Genomic DNA, 24,505 nt, shown 5'->3' on the forward strand with positions numbered 1-24,505 from the left:
ACATTGCCCTCAACGAAGGGAAATTGTTGTTTTAGAAGTAGGAGTTGTTATTGTAGCTGCTGGACCCAGAAAACTTAAATGTAATACCCAATATCATGTAATTCCTAAATATGCCTGGTACTTGAGATGCCAAGTCTAACACCCAGAAGAAGTGGCCTGTGGTGTCTGTTCAGTTAGAAGAGTGAAGATACTGTATTCCATCCAGTGTTACATGGGTACACATCTGTATATTCACCCATTCCATGAGTATTTGCTGAGCGCCCACTACACGCCAGGTCCTGTCCTGAGTGCAGAACACAACAGACAGAAGACCAGGTCGGCCCTCCTACAGCTTCCATCCAAGTCAAGGAAGAAGACAGTTGGTGTATAAGTGAATAAATAATAAAGTAATTCCACATACTGCTAAGTGCTATAAATAAAACAGGGCAAGCTGAGGGAGTTTCAGTGGGGGTGGGCTTATAGCTAGAGTGGTCAGGAAGGGTCTCTGAGGACATGACATTTGAGCTGAGACCTGAAGGGTGAAAAAAGCCAGGTTCCAGGCAGAGAGGGGAACAAGAGCAGAGGCCCTGAGGTTGGAACGAGGGAGGATTTCCAACAGGGAAGAAAGACAGACCCACATGCCTATAACATGCTGAGTGAGTCAGGATCCCAGGAACCAAGTCTGGGGACGCAGGTGGGCTGCCATGGCGGCCTTGCAGGCCAGGGCAGGAGGCTTGCATTTTGTTCTCAGTGGTTTTGGTGACCAGTTCTGGGCATAGGTGCGTGGCATGGCGTCTCGGGGTGTCTGCTTAGCTGCCCTCATCCTTTCATAGGCAGCTTGTCAGCAGAGCCGCCAGCTAGGCGGTGTTTCTGAATATGCTAACTCTACCGGGGTCCCGCTTTCTGGCTCAGCATCTGACTCCCTTAGGGAGCTTCTTCAAGTCTGCAATCTGGTTTTCCACCCAGCCTCACATCAGAGTCTCCAAGGGTGGTTCCTGGGGATTCTCCTGTGCTGCAGGCTTGCAAGCTGCTGATGGAGAGCCCTGCTCTTGGACTGTGTGCTCTTGGTGCAGCCTGCTCACCTGGGCCCACGCTCTCTTTCAGGTGGTGTTGATCAATGCCATCAAAGACGTGGCTAAGGCCCTCTCAGATCTCATTGGTGCTACCAAGGGAGCTGCCAGCAAGCCCGCCGATGACCCCTCCATGTACCAGCTCAAGGGGGCCGCCAAGGTAGAGTGGAGCCCCAATTAGGGGCAAGCGTGCCAGGGGTGCTGCAGTGAGAGATGCACACTCGAGAGTATTGGAGGATGTGCATCTGAGCTCCTTTCTCACTTAGAGGTGCTGGTACTTGTGGCATTAGATCCGGAACTGAAAGGAGGGATGGGACCTCAGCTCACTCACTCCCTGTTTTCTCTTGACATCTCTTCCCATGCAGGTGATGGTGACCAATGTCACCTCCCTCCTCAAGACCGTGAAGGCGGTGGAGGACGAGGCTACCCGGGGCACACGGGCGCTTGAGGCCACCATCGAGTACATGAAGCAGGAGCTCACGGTAAGGAGCCACCAGTCACCTCCCTCAGGCTCGGCATCCAGCAGCTGACCCCAGTGCAGCTTCTCTGAGACTTCTAACATAAAGAGGTTTTACCTGGAACACCTGAGCTAGGGGGGCCCACGTGCCTGCCTGCTGGTACGTTTGTATCATGGAGACCCCATGTGAAACTGACCTCTGAGTTTGGCTAAGATCAATTTGTAATTATAATTAAATGAATTAATGTATGGCTTGGGACCATTCAGGTTTAATTCCACTAAAATTGCAGCGTGAAACGAAAGTGCTACAGAAGAGTCCTGGTAAAGGGAAGATTCAGTGTAGCCGCTTGCCCTCGCCTTGAGCTTCAATGGTGTGTACACTGTGCAGCCACGTAGCCCCTCCTGATTCCCGTTGCCATTGGCAACAGCTCACACTGCTGCACACGTACGGATTCGGGAGTCTGAGGTTAGCAATTAGGAAAACCTGGATGCCTTTACCTGGGACACTTCCCTTTAACGTCAGGCTTCCTTCTGTGTGAGGTGTCTGATCCCAGAGACGCTGGCCCCATGTTCGCTCTTACCTTGTTCCACCGTCATAGAGCGCGGGTGTCCTGGTGATATACTGTGATTGTCTCCTGTTCTTTTGATCCTGAGACAATTGTGGGTTGAATCATCCTTATCCCTAGAAATAGAAATATGCTGAAAATGAGTAGTTTCAAACTGAGATTTCTTTTTAATGGGAGGTCTGATCACAGATTCAGCTCCTCTTTTGGAAGGAGGCGTCTTTAGAGGCTCACCTGTGAGGGCCACAAGCCGCTGAAGGACAGCAGTAGAGACGAGCAGTTCTGTTGGGTTTTGCTCGTGGAGGCTTGGGTTCTCTTGTCCTGTTTTTATTGAATCCGACCTTGGTTGGTGTTGTGCTTAGTTCTCACATGGAGAAGAAACTAAAAAATACAGGCCTTAAGGCTGCTGCCTGGCGCTAACCTGCTTGCACAGGCTGGGGGTTTCTTACCAAAAGTTTGGACACACATTCTGACAGGTGTGGGTGGGCCTAATGGTGGCAATGGAAGCGATTTGAAATTTGGAGCTCTACTGGGAAATTACAGACACATGGTCGACCTAAGTATACCGATGTGGTTTAGAATTGACCCAGACTGTGCACTTTCGTGGATACACGAGGTTTCCAAAGGAGCGTGTGTCCCAAGACCCATGTTAGTGTGGAGGGCTCTGTCCATGTTCATTCCACTGCAGCATTCAGGGGTGGTCCTGGGCGGCCTGACAGTAGCTGTTCATTTTTAGGGGAGAAGTGATGTTGAACAGTGGTTGGCACATGGCAGGGATGCTGGCTGGGTCCTCCTTTCTGCTTCCAGGAAGACTTCCCTGCTGAAATGTGGCTGCCTAGGGCAGAAGACAGAGCGGCCCCACCTGGTTCGGGAGTTCTCATGTACAGGGACAGCCAGGGCACCCATCACTCATGGTAGAACCATGGCAGATGGGCTGGAAGCAGAAACGGCTGGCTTGACTGGCAGGTGGAACTTTAAAGTGGGATATTCACTTACCATGGCTAATTTATTTCAGCTTCTCTAAAGGTGTGTCTGTGTGTGTATGTGTGTGTGTGTGTGTGTGTGGTTAAATAATTCACAGTGTCAACGTGGCACACTCGACCCAAACGCCTCCACACAATTAGGCAGTTATATTTGTAAGAAAGGCTAAGAATAGAAGAAACTGAATGCTTCATTTCCCCCAGCCCCACACCCTCTTAAAGAGAGAGAGCTGAGTCCAGAGCAATGCATCCAGGTCAGTCCTGACCTGGAACCAGCATCTGGGCTGCGGGGTTTCTGGGAACTACCGAAGCAGGAGCAGGAATGGGCCAGGAGAACTGGGAAGCCGCACAATGCCCCCCGTACCCCACCCCGGTGGAGGTGGGTAACGAATACACATTGAGTGTCAGTTTCCGAAGGCAAACAAGTTGATGCTGTGGATCGTTTTCCCTCCCCACGTTGTCCCCATGAATGCCGAGTACAGGTGTGTGAGGCTATCCACGCCGGAATCTTGAAAGCAAGAATGATATTACTGAATTCAAATTTCTAATTTCCTGCCATTTGACGGTTTCTTCCCGTGGCTGGCTTGGTTTTCAGACACTGAGCCGCAGCTGGTAGGGGAGGCATAAGTTATTTCTGTCCTTCCCTTTTTGATTTTTTCAGCACTTCGATTTCTAACTTCCAGGTATTCCAGTCCAAAGAGGTACCTGAAAAGACATCATCACCTGAAGAATCCATCAGGATGACGAAAGGCATCACCATGGCAACAGCCAAAGCCGTGGCAGCTGGGAACTCGTGTCGACAGGAGGACGTGATTGCCACCGCCAACCTGAGCCGGAAGGCCGTGTCAGATATGTTGACGGCTTGCAAGGTAAAGGCCTTGGCGTTGTTTGGGGTGGGTAGGGTAGTGTTCGGTCACGGTTGAGCTGTTGGGTTCAGTTTGGAGATGGGGAGGGGCTGGCCACGTGTAGAAGGGAGCCGCCCGGTACCTTAACCTGTGTGTGCAGTAGGCTACACGGGAAGACAGGTGTGCCCGTCAGCCCCTGGGAGGTGACTCTGGGGGCAGTTTTGTGTCTGAGAGGGCATGGAGTAGGCCTGCTGACTGACCCTCCCACTTTACCTCTCAGTTCTTCCTAAATAGGCGGACACCTTCTTACAGGGGCTGTAGTGGAGGCCGCTCTGGCAGTAGTAAAGCAGGCATGTGGCATTTTGTTCCAGGCCCTTCAAAGGAAAACCACACCCCTTGTCAGCCTGCACCCTTTCCTGCTTCCATAGGTCAGGGGTGTTGCCATAATTCGGTGAGGCAGTGAGTGAGAGGAACCAGACATAACGTCAGGGATCTGCCTTTTTGCTCTCTGTGCCAGACGTCTTGGAGCAGCTCTTCTGATCCTTGGGGAGACAGTGGGGGCCACTGCCCTAAGCCAGTGCTCATGGAAGGAGCTGGGGAGACCTGAGCTTTATGACCTTCACTTTATTTTTGATCTGTTAAGCCAGAGAGCCATAAGAGCCTCCCACTGAGCACCTCCACCCCAGCCCTCCACCCTTCTAGGGACAGCTGTGGCCCAGGGACCCTGAATTCTGCTCCGTGATGGATCGATGACCCCCCTGCTGTGGTGGGCAGCTGGGGCTGAACCACAGAAAAGGAAGAGCAGCTGTTGCAGCTCCGTGTCCTCAGCAACAGGGCCCTTCTTTGTGGTGCAGTGAGTTGTGGGGAGAGCTGGTGCGGGGTCGGACGATGGCCTCTGAGGTTCCTTGGCAAGGGTAGGGTGGGCTGGGGTCCCTGGGCAGAGGCAGGGAGAGGCAGCCAGGCTGAAGGGCTGGGTGTGGGGAAAAGCACCGCACTTCCTGGTCTCCTGGGTGTGGGGGAGGGTAGAGCGTGGGCAACAGGGGTAGGCGGTGGCAGGGCGGGGAGCAGAGGGTGGCAAGAGGGTCGGGTCACTGTCCTGAGGACCGAATGCGCTGGGCCAGGGAGTTTAGACTCTCCTGAGGCCACAAGTACAGTTTTTATGTGCTCAGTGGAATCTGCCCTGGCAGAAGCGATAATTCCCCGAAGGGGTTACGGCCTCCGTCAGAACAGTATTTACCAGGGACTTCCCTGGCGGTCCAGTGGCAAAGACTTAGTGCTGGGAGTGCGGGTTCAATCTCTGGTCAGGGAGCTAAGATCCCACATGCCACTGGGGCCAAAAAAACAAAACATGAAAAACAGAAGCAATATTGTAACAAATTCAATAAAGACTTTAAAAATGGTCCACATCAAAAACAAACAAAAAAACTCTTTAAAAAAAGAAAAGAACAGTATTTACCAGCCAGATATGGCCTGAAGGCCACCATGGTGTATATGCAGGGCACCTCATAGTTTTGGAAGGGCTGGCATGTATGTTCTGTCGTTCAGTCCTAGATGGGAAGGGTAAAGGAATTCTCCTAATGTGAGCTTGCCAGAAAGGGCATGCAATAAGAACATATAGAAAGCCAGGGATGCCTACTGGTGGGTCAAGAAGGAACCCTCTGTGCCAAGCAGAGGGCCACGTGGCCATATTTGAACACCACCTTTGGGGCTGAGCAGGGCAGAAACGGAGGTGCAGTAGGTCCCATACTGACTCATCAGAGACAGGATTACGCTAATTGCTCTGGTGGGGATGCAGACTTCCCTACACCCTAAGTTTATTCTCGTGTCTGTTTCTTTCTGGTCTTCCTTTCATGTCCATATGTCTACGTCAGATACAATTTTATATCTCTGATTACAATTAATGTTACCTGACTGTTTCTGCATTACTAGCAGTCGTTATAGCTGATTCTTTATTGACCACAAAATACTCTGGTAATGAATATACTCTTCCCCCTACTATCAGATACTTAGATTGTCTGCAGTTTTTTTTAAATCATCAACTTTACTGCAGTGAACATCTTTGGGTATATCCGTTTTTCCTATGCCTTGGATGATATCCAAGGCAGGCTCCCAGAAGTAGAATTAGGAGGTCAAATGGTGTGACATTCTAATTATTGCTCGATTGCTCTGCCCAAGGGCTCTACCAGGTTAGAGCCACCAGCCGTGACCAGCAGCTCCCGCACAGCTCTCAAGGAGGGCGTTGCACGTTACCTGCTGGAGGAGCATCATAGCCCTTGTCTTCCCCCAGTGGTGTCTCGTCGAACCAGACATGGGCTCTGTCCTCACACTTGGAGACACAGGGGCAAGGCTGATTAAAACGCAGGAGGGGTTAAAGACCAGGCCTGTTAGTCCTCAGATGAATACAACCAGGCTCATAAATGACAGATACTGGCCACTCGAATTATCCCCACCCCTCTTGGGGTGGTTTGGGGGGTCAGGTAAGCGGAAATTTCCCAGGTGTTGCCCCCAACAGCCCCCAGTCCTGGGGAGAGGGATTTGACTGGAGGGAACATGGAGGGCGTGTCACGCTTCCCCTTCTGCCTTGACCTTTTATCCTAATGTGTAATTTGTATTTGTCCTGACTTGTAATTCATTTGCAGGTTTCTATTTTTTGTATTCTTGTAAGCCCCCTCGAGTTCTTTCCAGAGTGAGGTTGTAGAAGGAGGAAAAGCTAAATGGGTAGGGTTGCCAGACTGAGCAAATAAAAAACAGACCGCCTCGTACTTATGCTAAAAGTTTTCATTGTTTATTCGAAATTCAAATGTAACTGGACATTCTGTAGTTCATCTGGCAGCCCCGTGAATGGGCGTACCATCTGAAATGATATCTCACGAATGACTCAAGTCGGCAGGTCCCAAGTACAAGGAAAAAGGGCCAGATGCTGTGTTAACCATATGTCCTGGTCTGCTTATCTCAACGTGTATAATGCGAGATGAGTTATTTATGGCACCTCTGAGGGTGCTGGGGAGCTCGCTCTCTGAAGGTTCCCAGGAGCCAGTGAGCCCTGGTCGGGAGACTCACTGTGACTGCAGTGTGATCAGGTCACAGAGTGAGGACCTGGGCGTGATGAGCCTGTGAACAGAGAGGGTTCTTCAGGATACTTCACGCTGCAGGAGAGAGAGAGGCTGATCCTGAGATGGTACCGCCTCTGCTGTAAGCCCCAATCATGAATCTTTCCTGGGCTTTTTAGCACACGTGGAATTTCTTACCTTTCAATAAAAGATGGGGTGGGGGGGCATGAGGAGAAAGGAAGGAAAGAGGGGCCAGATTCACTTGCTTTTGTTTGGCCTCCAGGCACTAGAAAAAGCAAGACACAAAGTGTTGTCAGAGAACCTGCAGTGCAGACAGGTGGGAGGTATCAAGAGAATGTGGAGGAGAACCCCTCCTCTCTCCAGGGAGGCAGGGAAGGTTTCTCAGAGAGGTCACTGAAGGTAAAACAGGAGGAGTTCCAGAATCGAGGTCTCCTGCCTCTGGGTCTTGGGCTACACAGCACTGCTGGGCAAGTGACCCCACCTGGCTGCCTGGTCCACTTGCCACCTGGCTCTTCCTGTTTTAAGATGTCGACGTTCCTTTCTCTCTCCAGCAAGCATCCTATCACCCCGAAGTCAGTGAGGAGGTGCGCACCAGAGCGTTGCGGTACGGGACGGAGTGCACCCTCGGCTACCTGGACCTTCTGGAGCACGTCTTGGTGGTGAGGAGGGGCATGGGCCAGGCCAGGGCTGGGGAAGAGCTGATCTGGGTGCAGAGCATCCTTTCCTCTGGAAAACCCCTCTTAGAGCATCGCGCAGGCTCCACTTGCGAGGCTGGGACTGGATTGAGCTGAAAAGCCTCTCATATCACACTGCCCCAGCACACAAGATACAAGTGTCGTGTGGAGGGAGGTGCAGTTCGAATCCAGAAGAGCCTGGCTGTCTGTTGCACCAAAGAGGCAAGACTAGCATGGAAGAGCGGTGGGTAAGCAGAGTGAGAGGTGAAGCAGGTGGGACACACAGAGCCACCACTGAAAACAGATCAGGAGGTCCGGTCAGGAAAAACCCTAGTCCATCCTGCAAGGGCCAGGAAGGCTCCTAGAAGAGCCAGACCAGCATCCATGACAAGTTAGAAACATCACCAGTGCTACAGGAGACCTACTAGCCTCTCGTGATTTCCCCCAGTCCTCGAACCAGTGGCTTAGACCACGTTGAGAATGTGTCCAGTTCCATTTTTCTAATGACCTTCAAGCCTGCCGTGCCCACGTGGAGCTGGGTTAACGTGGTGTACATCTGTCCCTGTCTAATCCTGGGAGCCACGTTTAAAACTGGGGAGTTCTGGGAGAGAGCTTGTTCAGGAGTCAGAGACACCCCAGAAGAGACTTTATGTCTCACCCCCTTCACTGCCCTTGCTCCTTTCTAAACCTGAAAGAAGAGGATCCAACAGGGTACTTTCAGATACACAGCACATGTACCTCAAAGATTATTAAGACTGTCATTTGCTCTGCATTGACATTTATCTCTTTTTGTGCAACCACGTGAGGCTAGCAGGGCAAGGGAATGATCCAAGAGCCAAAGAAGTTTGGTCCCTTGGTTGAGGTCACCCAGCTACTAATGACAGACCTGGGACCAAGTCGCAGCTCTGCTCATTCTAGTATTTTACTGCCTTCTCCTTAAACTTAAATTACCTTCTGATGTTAAGCACTTCAGGTCTTTTTTTTTTTTTTTTTTTGTTACACGGGCCTCTCACCGTTGTGGCCTCTCCCCTTGCGGAGCACAAGCTCCGGACGCACAGGCTCAGCGGCCATGGCTCACTGGCCCAGCCGCTCCGCGGCATGTGGGATCTTCCCGGACCGGGGCACGAACTCGTGTCCCCTGCATCGGCAGGCGGACTCCCAACCACTGCGCCACCAGGGAAGCCCTCAGGTCTTTTAAGGGAACATTACTTTTATTCTTCGCCCAGGTAACCGTGGTCATTGCAAAAGAATAACTTTTGTGAGAGTGGCCAGTCTGGGGTTACTGACATTGGGCTCCCAAAGCCTGAACGCTCGTGAGTAGAAACCAGTGTATTGCTCGTGGGCCAAGGAGAGAATATCTTGGCCAGTCAGCGTTCGCAGGCACGAGCCTCCCCAGTCAAGCCAGCTTGTCTGTGTTGGGATATGAAGTGTTCAGCCTGTGAGCATGCATAGCAGGAAATTTAGCGTAAGGAGAATGAAGCCAGCAAGGCTTCCACAGGGTATCTTTTTCTTGATGGGACCATCTGTTCTAGGCACATGGAATCTTGTTACATCCGAACATTCGAAAGCATAGTGGAAAGCATAATGGCTTAGGTTTAGAACGCTTGAATTCAAATCCTGGCTCTGCCAAGTAAATAGTTGCATTACCACTGTCTTATCTGGGCTTCAGTTTGCTCAGATGTTAGGCCGCTGTTTAAGGATTAAGTGAGGCTGTGGGGAGTCCGGGGCTATGGCTGAGCTCACGTCTGCTGCACGCTTCGTTAAAATCCTCCTGGAAGGTGCCAGTCCTGCCTGAGCAGAGATGCAGGGCTGCGGCAGCAGTGCCCTCCTAGCTTCCCAAATGGGGGCTCTCCCCCAGCACCCAGTTTTCCTTGTCTCTGTCTCTCATGCTTTGGTCTTCATCTTGTTCATTTGATACTGGCATCCTCCTATTACTCCCATGAAGGATCCTCACCTCGCCCCTTTCATCCAGTTCCATTTCTTGATTAAACTGTATTTTTTCCCCGCTCCTGTGTTTGTACCTGTGGCGCCAGCGTTGGTAGGTGCAGGCCCCTGCACACATTGGCTTTTCGTGAGCCGTTTAACGAGAATGTCAGTGCATCGGGGTCCACTTGCAGCGGCGCCAGCTCCCCAAGTTGGGATGGAAAGGAGGCAGCAGCCTTCAAGGCGTAGGGTGGAGTGAAGATCTCGGGTTTCCCTCCTCCGCGCAAAGACAGTTTAGACCAGGGAGAGGAGTTCTGTCTTCATGAGGAAGGGCAGGTGCCAGCACTTGTCTTGAGAACCTTCTCCCAGGGGAGAAGGAAAAGGGAACCCTCAGAGGGTCCCCTTCTTGACCTCAAGCCACCTTTAGACCCTCTCCCAGTATCTGGGAGCCAGGTGTTGCATCCACCAAAGCACTCTCCTCCTCCGCTCCTCTCCATGCCCACCCCATGTTGGTGAGCAGAAGAAGACAAGGCCTCCCGAGGGGGGCTGTGGGTGGGTGGTTGGCCTCTTTGCCCCAAAGGAAGCTGAGGTGTCCGGGGCCTCCGTGGGAAGGCCTAGGAGCCATTCCCAGGATACACACTCAGAGACTCCAGCTTTACAGCCACTTAATTACTGTGCCAGGCATCAACCCTAGTGATAATCAGCCGGTTCTTCTGGAACAGGATGAAGGGCACATGCCACAGGGAGACCCCACATCACGTGTGATTTGGGAGGTTTCATGTGGGACCAGAGGTTGGCAGGAGGGGAGCTACCACTCCCTTCTTTTCCTGGACCCAACAAGAGCCATTGCACTTTACAGCCAGGTGTGCTTCCCTGATGCATTTTCCGTTATGAGTTCTTCCTGGCATTTACTAAAGAAACAGGACTCTGAAGTCTTATGTGTTTGCAAACCGAATTTGGTTGATTGTGTGGTGGTTGATGTGTCTGTTAAAAGCCTGCCACCTGAATTTCCTTTCATCTTCCTCTACAGTTATTGTCATTGTAACTCGTAATTATGGCAATAATATAAATATCCTGTTTCTCCATAGCTGTTTTGAGATTTACGGTGTGAAAAATGCTGGTGCTAAAACGAAATCATTAATAGGAAGAAAAGCTAAATGACATGAAAACTTTTATCCAGCATCCAGAATTTGTCTCATCTTTTACAAGAAAGAGGTTTTTTCCCTCTTTATGGTGACAAGTGCTGATGGTTCATCCAAGTAGATAAGAATGAAATCGCATCAAGTATTTGTTCATATTTTTATTCTTGTCTCTTTAGAGACCTATACATACTCTTTGAAGGGTATTTTCCAATAAAAATATAGGAAGGAAACATCCAGGGGATTATCATAAACATGAAAAAATACCAGTTCCTAACTGAAAATGGTAGAACCTCTGTGACAGCATACTGTCCCCTCAGCTGCAGACATTAGCAGTTTCCTTGGGCCTGCAGCTGAAAATAAGCTCACATTTCCCATCATGAGCCCTCACTCCTTCTCCAAAGCAGACTTGAAAGAAATCTGGACTAACATGAGGCTAAACAGGAGGAAGATTGTTCCACATAAGAGGACCATGAGCCATAAGACCACTTAGGACAGAGCTGGTAGAGACCTGAGAAGAAATTAGGGAAATGGAAACGCACGAATATGGAAACTAGTGTTCACTTCTGAGGGAACTTTGGCAGAATCAGAAAGCGAAAGCCAAATTGACAATTTAGAGAAGACATCAGATTTATGTGGAAATTACCTTTAGGGTAGAGGGAAAGAATACTAAGATTAGCTATTTGAGGGTGGTGAATAAAAAAGCAGTTAAAGCTAGAGATTTTCACACACACATGCACACACACACACACACACACACACAGTATGCCCCATTCTGCCCTTCTCCTCATTCACTGGTCTTCACGCATGTCATCAGATGACCACAGTACCTCCATCCTGAAAAGAAAGTCAACCGACATCGGAACTGTAACAGGAGATCTTAGGATGGTCCTCCTGGATCATTGTAAAGCTGACGTCTCTTCTTAGCTGACCAAAGAGAATTAGTAAGATTTCTGAAAGCTGAAGAAAGGTCAGATAATTGTCCAGTTTTTACAAAAGGGGAAAGAGAAAAGTAGAAATTAAGGTTTGGAGGAAGTGTCCAGCAATTTAGAGGAATAAATTGAGGTCACTTTCAGGTAGTCCAAGGAGGTTTAGCCATCTTCTTTAGGGGCTGCTTTTCTTAAATTTGGACACATGAAAACGTGGGGGAAAGTATGCTACTTTAGTCTTGTTCAGGTCAAATATCCTAGAGCCAAGGATTCTTCACCTTTTTTGGCTGGTTTGTATATTTTAGTTTTACTTTAGAAAAAATCTTAAAACAGAAAACCATATCAACATTTGCGTGTCTACTATCTATAATTAACTAATTTTGTTAAATAATATTTTGTCTTATTTGGTTCAGATCCTTATTTTGTAAGAAGTCTCTCAATAATAATTAATTTTGTATCCTTTACCAATACCATCCTCCTTTTTTCTCTGTCTAGGCAGAAATAACTATCATGATTTCAGCTTTCTTAACCTTTCGTGGATCTTGGGCCCCCTTAAGCTAGCTAAAAGCCCATTTCCTGCCTCACCCCACCCTCATCAGAGAAACATCAGCACATAAACACAAATGTCCCTTAAACTGTTAAGAGGGTTCCCAGACCCCTAGCTGGATACTTTGGGAATTTAGAAACTCCAGATCGAGAACCCCTCCTTGGGGATTTTTTTTTTTTTTTTTTTTTTGAGAATCCAGTTATCAGTCTACAAACAATGGGATCTAATTTAGGCAGAACCCCATCCTTGCTGCCCAGGGAGCTGCTTTATGAAGCTTTAGACGTGCCCATTTGAGCAATGCTGGCCTTCTGCATTTGCTGTTGGCTGGTTTGTTATGAAGGATTTCTATTGCAGGATGCGAGGCAGCCACTTGGCCTCTGCAGTAACCACAGATCAATATTGCTGCTTACCCACAATATGAGGTCTTTGACAGGGTTAAAATTACCGTCGCTTCCACTAGCAGCACTTTAATTTCATTCTATCTGTTGCCTGCTGTGAGAAATCATGTTGACTTAATTGCAGAATAAAAATAGAACTCCTTTGCTCCTGCCTTATTTAAATAGGGTGCTTTGCCATAGGGCCGTTCCCTTTCTTAGAGCCAGAGTGTATACAGAAGTGGTTTTCTCCCTCCATCAAGGCTCATGCAGCTCAATATCAAAAAAACAAACAGGGCCTCCCTGGTGGCGCAGTGGTTGAGAGTCCGCCTGCCGATGCAGGGGATACGGGTTCGTGCCCCGGTCTGGGAGGATCCCATATGCCGCGGAGCGGCTGGGCCCGTGAGCCATGGCTGCTGAGCCTGCGCATCCGGAGCCTGTGCTCCGCAACGGGAGAGGCCACAACAGTGAGAGGCCCGCATACCACAAAAAAAAAAAAAAAAAAAAAAAAAAAAAAAAAAAAAAAAAAAAAAACAAACAACCCAATCCAAAAATGGGCAGAAGACCTAAATAGACACTTCTTCAAAGAATATATACAGATTGCCAACACATGAAAGAATGCTCAACATCATTAATCATTAGAGAAATGTAAATCAAAACTACAATGAGGTATCACCTCACACTGGTCAGAATGGCCATCATCAAAAAATCTACAAACAATAAATGCTGGAGAGGGTGTGGAGAAAAGGGAACCCTCTTGCACTGTTGGTGGGAATGTAAATTGATACAGCCACTATGGAGAACAGTATGGAGGTTCCTTAAAAAACTAAACATAGAACTACCGTACGACCCAGCGATCCCACTACTGGGTATATACCCTGAGAAAACCATAATTCAAAGAGAGTCATGTACCACAGTGTTCACTGCAGCTCTGTTTACAGTAGCCAGGACATGGAAGCAACCTAGGTGTCCATGGACAGATGAATGGATAAAGAAGAAGTGGCACATATATACAATGGAATATTACTCAGCCATAAAAAGAAACGAAATTGAGTTATTTGTAGTGAGGTGGATGGACCTAGAGTCTGTCATACAGAGTGAAGTAAGTCAGAAAGAGAAAAACAAATACCATATGCTAACACATATATGGAATCTAAAAAAAAAAAATGGTTCTGAAGAACCTAGGGGCAGGACAGGAATAAAGACGCAGATGTAGAGAATGGACTTGAGGACACGGAGAGGGGGAAGGGTAAGCTGGGACAAAGTGAGAGACTGGCATGGACTTACATATACTACCAAATGTAAAATAGATAGCTAGTGGGAAGCAGCCACATAACACAGGGATATCAGCTCAGTGCTTTGTGGCCACCAAGAGGGGTGGGATAGGGAGGGTGGGAGGGAGATGCAAGAGGGAGGGGATATGGGGATATATGTATACATACAGCTGATTCACTTTGTTATACAGCAGAAACTAACACACCATTGTAATGCAATTATACTCCAATAAAGATGTTAAATAATTAAATTAAATTAAAAAAAATAAAGACAGAAGTCTTTTCACCACTCCACTTTGATGATTTCAGTGAATCTCCCTACCACACCCTTCACTTTTGTTTCAGCTTTATTGAGGCATAACTAACATACAATGAACACATATTTGAAGTGTACGATTTGAGTAGTGATATCTGAATACGTCTGTGAAACCATCACCACAATCAAAACGATGAATGTATCCGTTATTCTTCAAAATTTCCAAACAAGCGCTAGTCTGCTTTTTGTTATTACAGATTTGTTTGCATTTTCCAGACTTTTATATAAAAGCAGTCATCAGGCGTGCACTCCTTTGTCTGGCTTTTTTCACTCAACATCAGTATTTTCAATTCCATCCACATTGTTATGTGTAACAATAATTTGTCCCCTTTTATTGTTAAGTAGTATTCCATCATATGGATATGTCATAATTGTTAATCAGAACACCTGTTGATGGATATTTGGGTTGTTTCCAGGTTTGATTATTATAAATAAATCTGCTAAGAACATCCTATATAGAAGTTTGTCTGCCTATATATGATTTCATTTCTCTTGGGTAAGTACCTAGAAGTAGAATATTTATATCATAGGGTGGGTATATTTTTAACTTCTTAGGAAACTACTAAATTCTTTTTTAAAGTGATTATTTCCACCAGCAGTATATGAGAGTTCCAATTTCTCCATGTCCTTGTTAGCACTTAGAATGGTCGGTGTTTTTAATTTTAGCCATTCTAGTGGGTATGTGGTGGTATCTTAATTTCCACCAGGGGTTAGAAGGCATTTTGTGACCAATTTGTCCACGACACTAGGAATACTCATTCCCAGGTCAGGCGAGGGTTTCATTGATAGGCCACTCAAAGTGCTAATACTGGACCAGACCCTGTTAATAATAACCAAAAGCATCTGGACCATCTGTCTTACTAGTCTGTTATGGTCCAGGAAATGGTTGCTTCTTCCCATTTCTAGAGTTATGCATTGATCTTACGGAGCTATATATTTGGTCAACCATTTCAAGTCACCTAATCATCATCAATTTTATCTGAGGCTCAGTCACACATTTGGTAATGCAAGAAACAATAATCTTGTAAAATAGGCAGAATACAAGTAATATAGCTGGTAACATTAATAAGGTCATAAGTAAGTATTTAAGCTGAGAACTTCCACTAGGTGCGGCCCAGTATAGTATCTGCCCAGATCATGTAAACAGTCTATTCTGTACCAATCGCTGTCTTTAAGGAAATCATATATTGATATTGTACGAAAAGTTCACCAAAGATTTCTACGTGTAAAGGTGGGTGGTGGGTCATCGCGACCCCTTGCGGGATTGAGAAAGGAATGTTATCTTCTAAGGAGTTACGTGGCTGGTGTCAGAAGAAGAAAAATTGTTCTTCAAGATTGAGCAGGGGGGCTTCCCTGGTGGCGCAGTGGTTGGGGGTCCGCCTGCCGATGCGGGGGGTGCTGGTTCGTGCCCCGGTCCGGGAGGATCCCACGTGCCGCGGGGCAGCTGGGCCTGCGTGTCCGGAGCCTGTGCTCCGCGGCGGGAGGGGCCACAGCGGTGAGGGGCCCGCATAACGCAAAAAAAAAAAAAAAAAGAAAAAGATTGAGCAGGTATTTCTGCTATTGGGGAGGTCTTTTAACACGTAATGCAGATGCACAAGGCACACTAGAGGGGAGGGAGGAGGCCAAAGGGAAGAGAAAAAGTTTTATGTTTAAATTGTTCTTGTCTTGCCTTAAAATGTGCATTTTTATTTCATCAGTCAGATATATTTTCTGCAGATAGTTTTTCTTAGGGTGTCACCTGTATTTTCATTTTCATAACAGTGTCTGGTGGGGGGAGACAAATGTATATTAAAAAAGAAAGAAAATGACAGCAAGGCAGGGAGTTGAGAAAACAAAAAAGTGCAGATAGAACTAGGATAAAAATGAAAGTAAAATGAACATATGTCTTACATATAAAATATTAAACATTTAGGGTGAACTGGATGTTTGCAAAGGTTATCAAATTATTTTCAGGATTATACCCCAGTGTGGGGAAGAAAATAATCTTCCCTCTACTCTTCTGAGTTCTTTCCGGAGACCTCATGTAATAAGACAGACTAACAAGAGAACAACAAAAGTTTATTCACATGGTGTACCTCATGGATAAATGGAAGATACCCAGGGGAAAAATGGGCAATTCCCAAGGTAGCCTAAGCCATACCACTTTCAGGCAAAGAAAAGAAAAGGTGTATGTGGTGGGAGGAGGCTGGTTACAGGAGGTGGCCAGGAAAAGCAGGGTTAACTAGGGTAAGGTTGTTAGCAGGTTTTAGAGCCTTCATCATCGATAAGATTCTCTTGTGATTTTCACTCAGCCTTCTCTTACTGGTACAGAGGGGGAGACACCCTTACAAATGGAGATTTCTTTTATAAATGTGAATGACCCTTTCAAAAGAGTAATTTCCCTGTTTTCAGAGCATCCCCCGTGTCTGATTTTTCTCAAAATAATCAACTCAAAGCAATCTGTATGCCAAAGAGGCATATTTTGGGGTGACATACTTTGCTACCCTTCACCAGCTTCCTTATCTTTCACTTGCCTGCCTGATTGATTCTCTTCTTGTTAACAACCTTATTGAGATATAATTGGCATATGGCAAAATTTACCCAGTTAAGGCATACAGTTTCTTGGTTTTCACTATATTTAGAGTTGTACACCTATCACCATAATAATAATTTTAGAACATTTTTGTCAACCCAAAAAGAAACCTCATGCCCTTTAGCAGTCATTCCTCATTCCCTTCATCCCCACTCCTAGCCCAAGGCGAACACTAATCTTTTTCTAGTCTCTGTAGATTGCCGATTCTGGACATTTCATGTAAACAGAATCATATAGCATGTGATCTTTTGTAATTGGCTTCTTTCATTACTTAGCATAATGTTTTTAAAGTTCTAAGACATAAACTTTCAAATTCCTGCTTTTTTTAAAATTAATTTTTATTGGAGTACAGTTCTTTTACAATGTTGTGTTAGTTTCTACTGTACAGCAAAGTGAATCAGCTCTACATATACATATATCCCCTCTTTTTTTGATTTCCTTCCCATTTAGGTCACCACAGAGCACTGAGTTCCCTGTGCTATACAGTAGGTTCTCATTAGTTATCTATTTTATACATGGTATCAATAGTGTGTATATGTCAATCCCAGTCTCCCAGTTTATCCCACCCCCCTTCCCCCCTTGGTATCCATACATTTGTTCTCTACATCTGTGTGTCTATTTCTGCTTTGCAAATAAGATCATCTATACCATTTTTCTAGATTCCACATATATGCGTTAATATACGATATTTGTTTTTCTCTTTCTGACTTCACTGTATGAAAGTCTCTAGGTCCATCCACGTCTCTATAAATGATGCAATTTCGTTCCTTTCTGTGGCTGGGTAATATTCCATTGTATATGTGTACCACATCTTCTTTATTCATTCCTCTGTTGATGGGCATTTAGGTTGCTTCCATGTCCTGGCTATTGTAAATAGTGCTGCAATGAACACTGGGGTGCATGTGTCTTTTTGAATTATGGTTTTCTCTGGATATATGCCAAGTAGTGGGATTGCTGGCTTTTTAAAGTTTTAAAGCATAATATATGTGTTTTGTCCCCTATTTAAGAAGCTAAGATCACAAAGGTTATTCTCCTGTATTTTCTTCTACACAGTTTTAATTCTTACATTCAGGTTTATACTCCATTTCTAGTTCATCTATGCATGTGGTGAGGAAAGGGTCAGGTTTATTTTCTTACCTATGGCTATCCAATTGTTCCAGCATCATTTGTTGAAAAAATTGTCCTCATTGAATTAAAGGTGCTTTAGCACCTTTAATGAAAATCAGTTGACTATATGTGTGAATCTAGTTCTGGAGTCTTTTCTGCCCCACTGATCTGTAGGTCTGTGTACCAATATCATGTTGTCTTGATCACTACTATAACTTTATAATGAGTCTTGAGATCAGGTATTCTAAAACTTACAGCTTTGTTCTTTTTCAAAATGGTTTAGCTATTCTAGGTCCTTTGTATTTTATATACATTTTAGAATCATCTTGTCAATATCTTTAAAAAAAGCTTATTGGGATTTTGACTGGGATCGTGGGGAGATTTGGGAATAATTGGTCTTAATAGTCTTCTAATCCAAGAATATGGTATATCTCTCCATTTATTTAGGTCTTCTTTAATATTTTCAACAACATTTGTAGTTTTTAGCATCCACATCTTGCACATCTGTTGTCAAATTTAACAGTATTTAACCTAACAGGTATTTCATGAATTTTTATGCTACTATAAATGGTATTGCTTTTTTCAAAATTTTCAACTTTTTACTGCTTATAGAAATATAATTGATGTTTGTATGTTGACCTTATATCCTGTGACCTTGATTAACTCATTTATTCTAGCTTTTTTTCCCTTTTTTTTTTAAACAAATGCCTTAGAAATTTCTACATAGGCATTCATGTTATTTATGAACAAAGACAATTTTACTTCTCCCTTTCCATCTGCGTGCCATTTATTTCTTTTTCTTGCCTTGCTGCACTGGCCAGGAATACTAGTACAATACTGATGGAAGTGTGAGGACGAATATCCTTACCTTATTCTTGGTCTTAGGGGAAAACATGCAGTCTTGCACCATTTACTATGAGTCTCCCCATCATATCTTTAACTCCTTGCTTATTCACGTTGTGTTGACTACTGTAGAAAAAGCAAATAGCAAAGCCTATGGACTACTTTGCTCTTTAGTCCCTGAGCTGTAGCCGTTATTCACCTAGTGGCCTTACAACATGTATTGTTTCAGACAAATACAGTACAAGCCTTTTACAATTAAGCAGTGGCAAATGCCCATTTGATCTAGAGCAATGGTTTACAACTTTGGCTGCAAGTGAGAACCACCTGGAGAACTTTTAGAAATTCTGGTGCCCAGGCCGTACATCAGACCAATTCCATCAGTAGTCCTGATGGAAATGTATACTATATTAAATTATGTATTAATTTATACAATCTTACCACAGCTCTATAATGAAAGGACTGTTTGTTGTGCTCATTTAATAGATAAGTAAACTGAGGCTTAGAGAGAAGATAAGTAACTGGACCACAGTTACTGAGGTACATTGACTCTAGAACCTACCCTTAATTCAGTTGCCTGCCAACTGGCTGTGTTAAAAAAAGTAAAAGGCATCTAACCCCTCCCCTCCACCTCTCCATGGTTCTGGTGATCTTCTGGAACTAGTCTAGGATGACATCATATTAGGACTTGTCTTCAGTAGTGTGTTGGTCTGTTATTCATTCATTCATTTGTTCACTCATTCAGTGGTTTGTACTGAGTTAATATCTGCATGGTGCTATGTGTAGATAGGTCCTAGGGTGAGGGAATGAGAATAACAGAGCAGCTGAACTCAGAACAGTAGCAAATATAAAATTTAGAAGATTGCAAGAGGAAGGAGGGTAAGGAATAGATGCCTGGGAAGTGGTTGCTCAAGAATCTTTGACTAATCAGTTCAAGTGTGTAACATAATGTCTTCTATGCACTGGTGTGTCTGGGGCTGGTCAATGTGTAACCTCATTAACTCCCCCAACCCCAGATTTTTTTTTACCAAGCTTCTTTTAAAGTTCTCTTATAGATTTGGGGTCCAAAATACATCTTTTCCAGACTCGTGAGAAAGAGTACGATACCTGGTCAGGTGAAAAGGGTATGGGATACCAAGAAGGGAATTAACATTTAATGAATGCCTACTGTGTTCCAGGCATTGTGCAAGATACTTCTCGTGGGTTACTCCATTTGATGTTTATGCCACTCCTGAGGAGTAGGCATTATCCCAGTTTTACATATGAGAAAACAGGTTCTGAGAGGTTCAGTAATCTGCCCATTGTTCACAAACCAGGAGCAGGTGAAGCTAGGTTTGAAACACAGGTTTGTCCAATACCAAAGCCCAAGCTTTGTCTGCTGCTTAGAATTGTCCATAGAGAGACAGCAGTGGTGCTTTCCTCCTGAATGTCTTAGCGTTTCTAAATCTCAAGATGACCCCTCTGAAGCATGGGGAAGAGATGCAGGAAAGAATATTGAAAGAAGAATTTCAAGATTAGGGAGGAACAAGGTGGTGTAAGTCAGATGTAAATCCACGGTGGAAGATGGTAGGGAGCTCTCATCCATTTCATAATTCCATTCTTGAATGAATTTGAGAAAAAATCAGCTGAGGATGTCCTTTAAATTGGATTAGGGGTAGATTTTTAGTATCTTTTTTAACACCAGAAAAAAAGCAAAGAACAAACTTAAAACCCCTTTAAACTAGGTTTAAAAGAAGGAAAGTCTGTAGGACTTCTCCCAGGAGAGCTTGCAGTCAAAACCCTGGACATGGATTGTCCTTTCAGGAACAGCCCTTCTCAGAGAGATTTTTGTCTCCAAGACCCCACCTGAGTCACACTTTTCTTCTGACCCCATATTTGCTTTGTCACAAACACCAGCTGACCTGCAGCCTTGGGCATTCATGTTCACCCAGAACATTCTTACATTTTGAGTAATTTCCGTGTGCGTATGTTTGTTTTAGGTACAAACAAAAGGACAAATAAGAACTTCATCTCCCTTGTGATCTTAGGGAAGTATGTCAGAAAGACCTTAGGAAAACTCCTGGTTCCCAACTTTTCATTTCTCATGTGAGGAAACTGAAGGCCAGTGAGTGTTATGTGTTTTCCCCTAAATTTCTAAAGTCACTTGGTGACAGAGTTGCAACTTCAAACCAGGATGTCTAGCTCTGTTTCCACCAGCAAGAGTGGGCTTCCTGTCACAATAGCTACCATCTTCCTTATGCGTTTGACTTGTTCTTCACCCACAGATTCTTCAGAAACCAACCCCAGAACTCAAGCACCAGCTGGCTGCTTTCTCCAAGCGCGTGGCCGGTGCTGTGACCGAGCTCATCCAGGCAGCGGAGGCCATGAAAGGTAGGCTGGATTCTCTTGTGTCGTCCTGTGGGGCAGTCTAGACAGCAAACTGAGCAGAGAGGATGGGCAGCCTACACAGGCCCTCTCTTGGCAAATGAAGTCAAAAGGAATACAGTGAGGAACTTTGTTTAAGAAGCAAATGGGAGTAGAGTTAGACTTAAAAAGTAATATTCTCCTGAAACAAGTCTTTTCTCCAGTCTTTGTATTAAGTGCTTCAACCTAAATGTCACGATCCATCTAGAACCGCTCACTTCTCTTTTAAGGGTCTTGCCATACATTTTTATCTGCATTTTCCTTCATCAGAGTATTTATTCTCATTTAAATAATACACTTGATGTTTAGAAACGGTGCTACCTGGGTAGTATATTGTTTGCACACCCCTTCGTGGTTATGAAGAAGCAATCAACTCACCCTGGAGGGGTTTTCTTACCAATTTCCCTTTGTTTGCATTTGAGGGGAATGGCTATTCCTCCTGCGTTCCCAGGAGAAAAGAATGACAAACCTCTGTGCTCAGCATAGTCTCAAGTCTCCTGAGGATGCTTACTTGCATTCATGAACTTTAAGTTACAAGTCAGAGTAAAACTCAAGCAGGCCTTGGTCAATGAGATCTCGATTTTTGAAACTATCATTGATGACTGATCCTGTGGTAGGGCTGTCTATACAACTGATTGAGAAAATCAGGATCAGACAGGCACTCCCCACCCCGACCCCTGCACCCAGCTGATGTTAGTGACAGCTGGAGAAAAGATCCCTTAGGACAACGCAGCTAGTCAGCTTATGGAGCATCCCTGCATGCAAATCCTGATATTGTTTGTAATTAAGTCACTGCCCTGAGGTCTGCAGCTACCAAGAATGACCTTCTTTGGACTGCTTTTAGGAACAGAGTGGGTGGATCCAGAAGACCCAACCGTCATTGCAGAAACAGAATTACTGGGGGCTGCAGCATCCATTGAGGCTGCTGCTAAGAAGTTAGAGCAGCTGAAGCCAAGAGCAAAACCAAAAGTGAGTGTCCACGTGTGGCTGCTTGTCTGATGTCAGTAGGTCCCAGTGAATGGCTATGAAGTGGAGCCAGATGGGCTGCAGGGAGCTCGTCTCCTTCCCTGTGGTTGGACTAGCAAGCTGCAAACCTGTTCTACCTGCCCAGCACCTTTTTACAGGGTATGGAAAAAAACTCAAGGGTGGGTCTTTCAGGTTAACCATCCCAAGAAATACCTTTGGGTATCCAGAGGAAGAATCCCGGCATTTACAATCTTGACTTGGTTCCACTATTACGTAAAGCAGGTGTTGGATGTTTTCTATAGAAAGTCCGCGTTGCTGAATGTGAGATTGTCGCCCTCTAATTTTCTGGTTTCCATAATGCTTTTCACCAGAAATAGCAATGCTGGGTCTCTCCTTTTCTTAAAATCAATAGAGAGTAGTGTGAACCTCAAAAGTGGACCCAGTAACAGATTTTTTCAGTATATGCTGGAGACTGTGGTTGGCTGGTGTGTTTTCTCCATCTATGTTTGTCATCTAGATAAATGTTGAGAACTTAGTTACTAAGGTCATAAGTATGTGTTAAGAGAAAGTCATTTAAAAGAAAGAGATACTTTAAGTAAGGGCAGTAGAGAGGACAATTATTACAAAAAAGAATGGTGCCCTGGTGCTGTCCAGGGGGCAAAGCCCAACCCTGTAAAGAAGCCACAGTCCCCCTGCCCCCATGGCTGTCTTCAGTGGGAAGATGGTAGAACCAGAGGAGGCCTCTTTATCTTTCTAGTCAAGCAAGTCCCTACTGGTTCCTGTAACCTCACCTCCCTTCCAAGGATCCAGATACCTTAGGAATTAAAATCTGGCTCTTCTCTTCAAAAACAAAAAAGTTGGATCTCCCAGTTTAGGTGCCTAAAATTCTACCTTTTTAAAAGAAAAAAAAAAAAACCTAAGGATGGAGTTTGAGTACTGGAATATACCAAAGCACTCAAAAGCAGTTCCCGGGCTGATGCTGTATGTAAAATAGACATGGACATATAGTGAATCTGTTAGACTTGCAGACATTCTCAAAACCATGGAATTCTTAGAGCCAGTCTCCTAATTGTCACTCTAGATTTGATAAAGGCATTTTTAGAATTTCTCATCAAGATGTAATTTAAGATTTTTGGCCTCTGGTTTTTGAGTTTGCCAGGGTCCTCTTTACTGGCCTTAACCTGAGGGTCTTAGATGGTCTAAGTTTGTCCAAGTTTTTCTCAACAAACTTCAGAGCTAAGTGTAGGTGTAAGGGCAACTCCATTTTCTGGACTTGGCTTTATTTCTGCTTTATAAAAATAAGTTAATCATGAGTAGAAAATGTACTTTCAGCTAAGAAGCAGCAGCCATTGACGGAGATTTAGAGGCCTTAAACTTAATTTGTTTTTCCTTTTCCTTATCTGATTCACCACATACTTTTCTCTCTCGGGAAAGCTTCTGTCTGCTAGTTCTGGAGCCATGTCAGTTGATGCTCTTCCTCCTGGAGAAGTAGCTTGGCGCTAATTCACGTTGACCCTTCACCATACGCTAAGAGCTGCAGTCCCAATCCCTTTCCCATTGTCTTTTGCAGGGCCCTTCTGAGCTCTTGTGTATCCCTGAATTCTGGCTTCCCCCTGTCCAGCTATTGATTTATCTCATGATTCTTGATCTGTAAAACAGTCATTAGAGTTCCTATTCCATAGGATTGTTGATATAACAATTAAATGAGATAATCTAGGAACACAGTACCTGACATACCATAGACGTAGTAAGCAGTCAGCATATCACCATCATTGAAAATATGATTCTAGGACTTTTATCTACTACCTCCTAGGAGAATGCCTGAAATAAAAATTATTCCATAGATCCATGAGCTGATGGCCTTAGGAAAAAGAGAAAAAAAAGAAAAAAAAAAGGCTAAAAGCACATGTTGATTGAGTGCCAAGCATGTGCTAGGCAATCTTCTAGGTGCTTTACATAGATTAACTCATCTGGTCCTTACAGCAAGTCCACGAGGCAGCATTGTTGGCGTCCCTGCTCTAGGGATGCAGAATCAGAGGTAAATTACTTGCCAGAGTCAGATGGCCTTGACCGAGCTGGAAGCAGCATTGTGTGGGCTCTGGAGGTGGCAGTTTCAGGCCATACCAGTCCTCTGGGCCTACCCAGTGTCAGAAATTCCGGTGCAGTCCCATGGGGGAGGTTTCTGGTTTACCTGTGCCACTTGAGCCATTAATCCCACCTCTGGAAATCTGTCCTGAGGAGGAAATCCAGAGAGGAAGAAAGTTCTGTGTGCGTGAGATGGTTGTTCCTTTCATCCTTGTTCACAGTAGCAAGAATTTGGGTGTGACCTGAGTGTCTGCTCGAAGGAAAAGTGTGTAGCTACTCAAAATAATGGTTGATAGGACTGTGTAGCATGAAGAAGATGCTCCTGGCATAATATTAAGTGAAAACTAAAACAGGATGTGGAATCATGTCCTCAGTATAATCACAGCTCTGT

At 45.2% G+C, this 24,505-nt stretch overlaps 1 protein-coding gene across 4 annotated transcripts in view; it reads left to right on the forward strand.

Moving 5' to 3' along the window:
• TLN2 (talin 2) overlaps nucleotides 1-24,505 on the forward strand; it is a gene marked incomplete at its 5' end in the record, with an annotated part of 203,651 nt that overhangs the window by 164,357 nt on the left and 14,789 nt on the right. For all 4 annotated transcript variants that reach the window (XM_079698821.1, XM_079698822.1, XM_079698823.1 and 1 more), the window contains 6 exons: nucleotides 1,084-1,209; nucleotides 1,415-1,531; nucleotides 3,733-3,918; nucleotides 7,517-7,624; nucleotides 20,925-21,030; nucleotides 21,908-22,032. In XM_079698821.1, the coding sequence (XP_079554947.1) occupies nucleotides 1,084-1,209; nucleotides 1,415-1,531; nucleotides 3,733-3,918; nucleotides 7,517-7,624; nucleotides 20,925-21,030; nucleotides 21,908-22,032 (768 nt within the window). The remainder of the gene's footprint in view (nucleotides 1-1,083; nucleotides 1,210-1,414; nucleotides 1,532-3,732; nucleotides 3,919-7,516; nucleotides 7,625-20,924; nucleotides 21,031-21,907; nucleotides 22,033-24,505) is intronic.

This window comes from Hyperoodon ampullatus, assembly GCF_949752795.1.
Source record: "Hyperoodon ampullatus genome assembly, chromosome: 3".
In the NCBI taxonomy this organism is placed as follows: Eukaryota; Metazoa; Chordata; class Mammalia; order Artiodactyla; family Ziphiidae; genus Hyperoodon; species Hyperoodon ampullatus.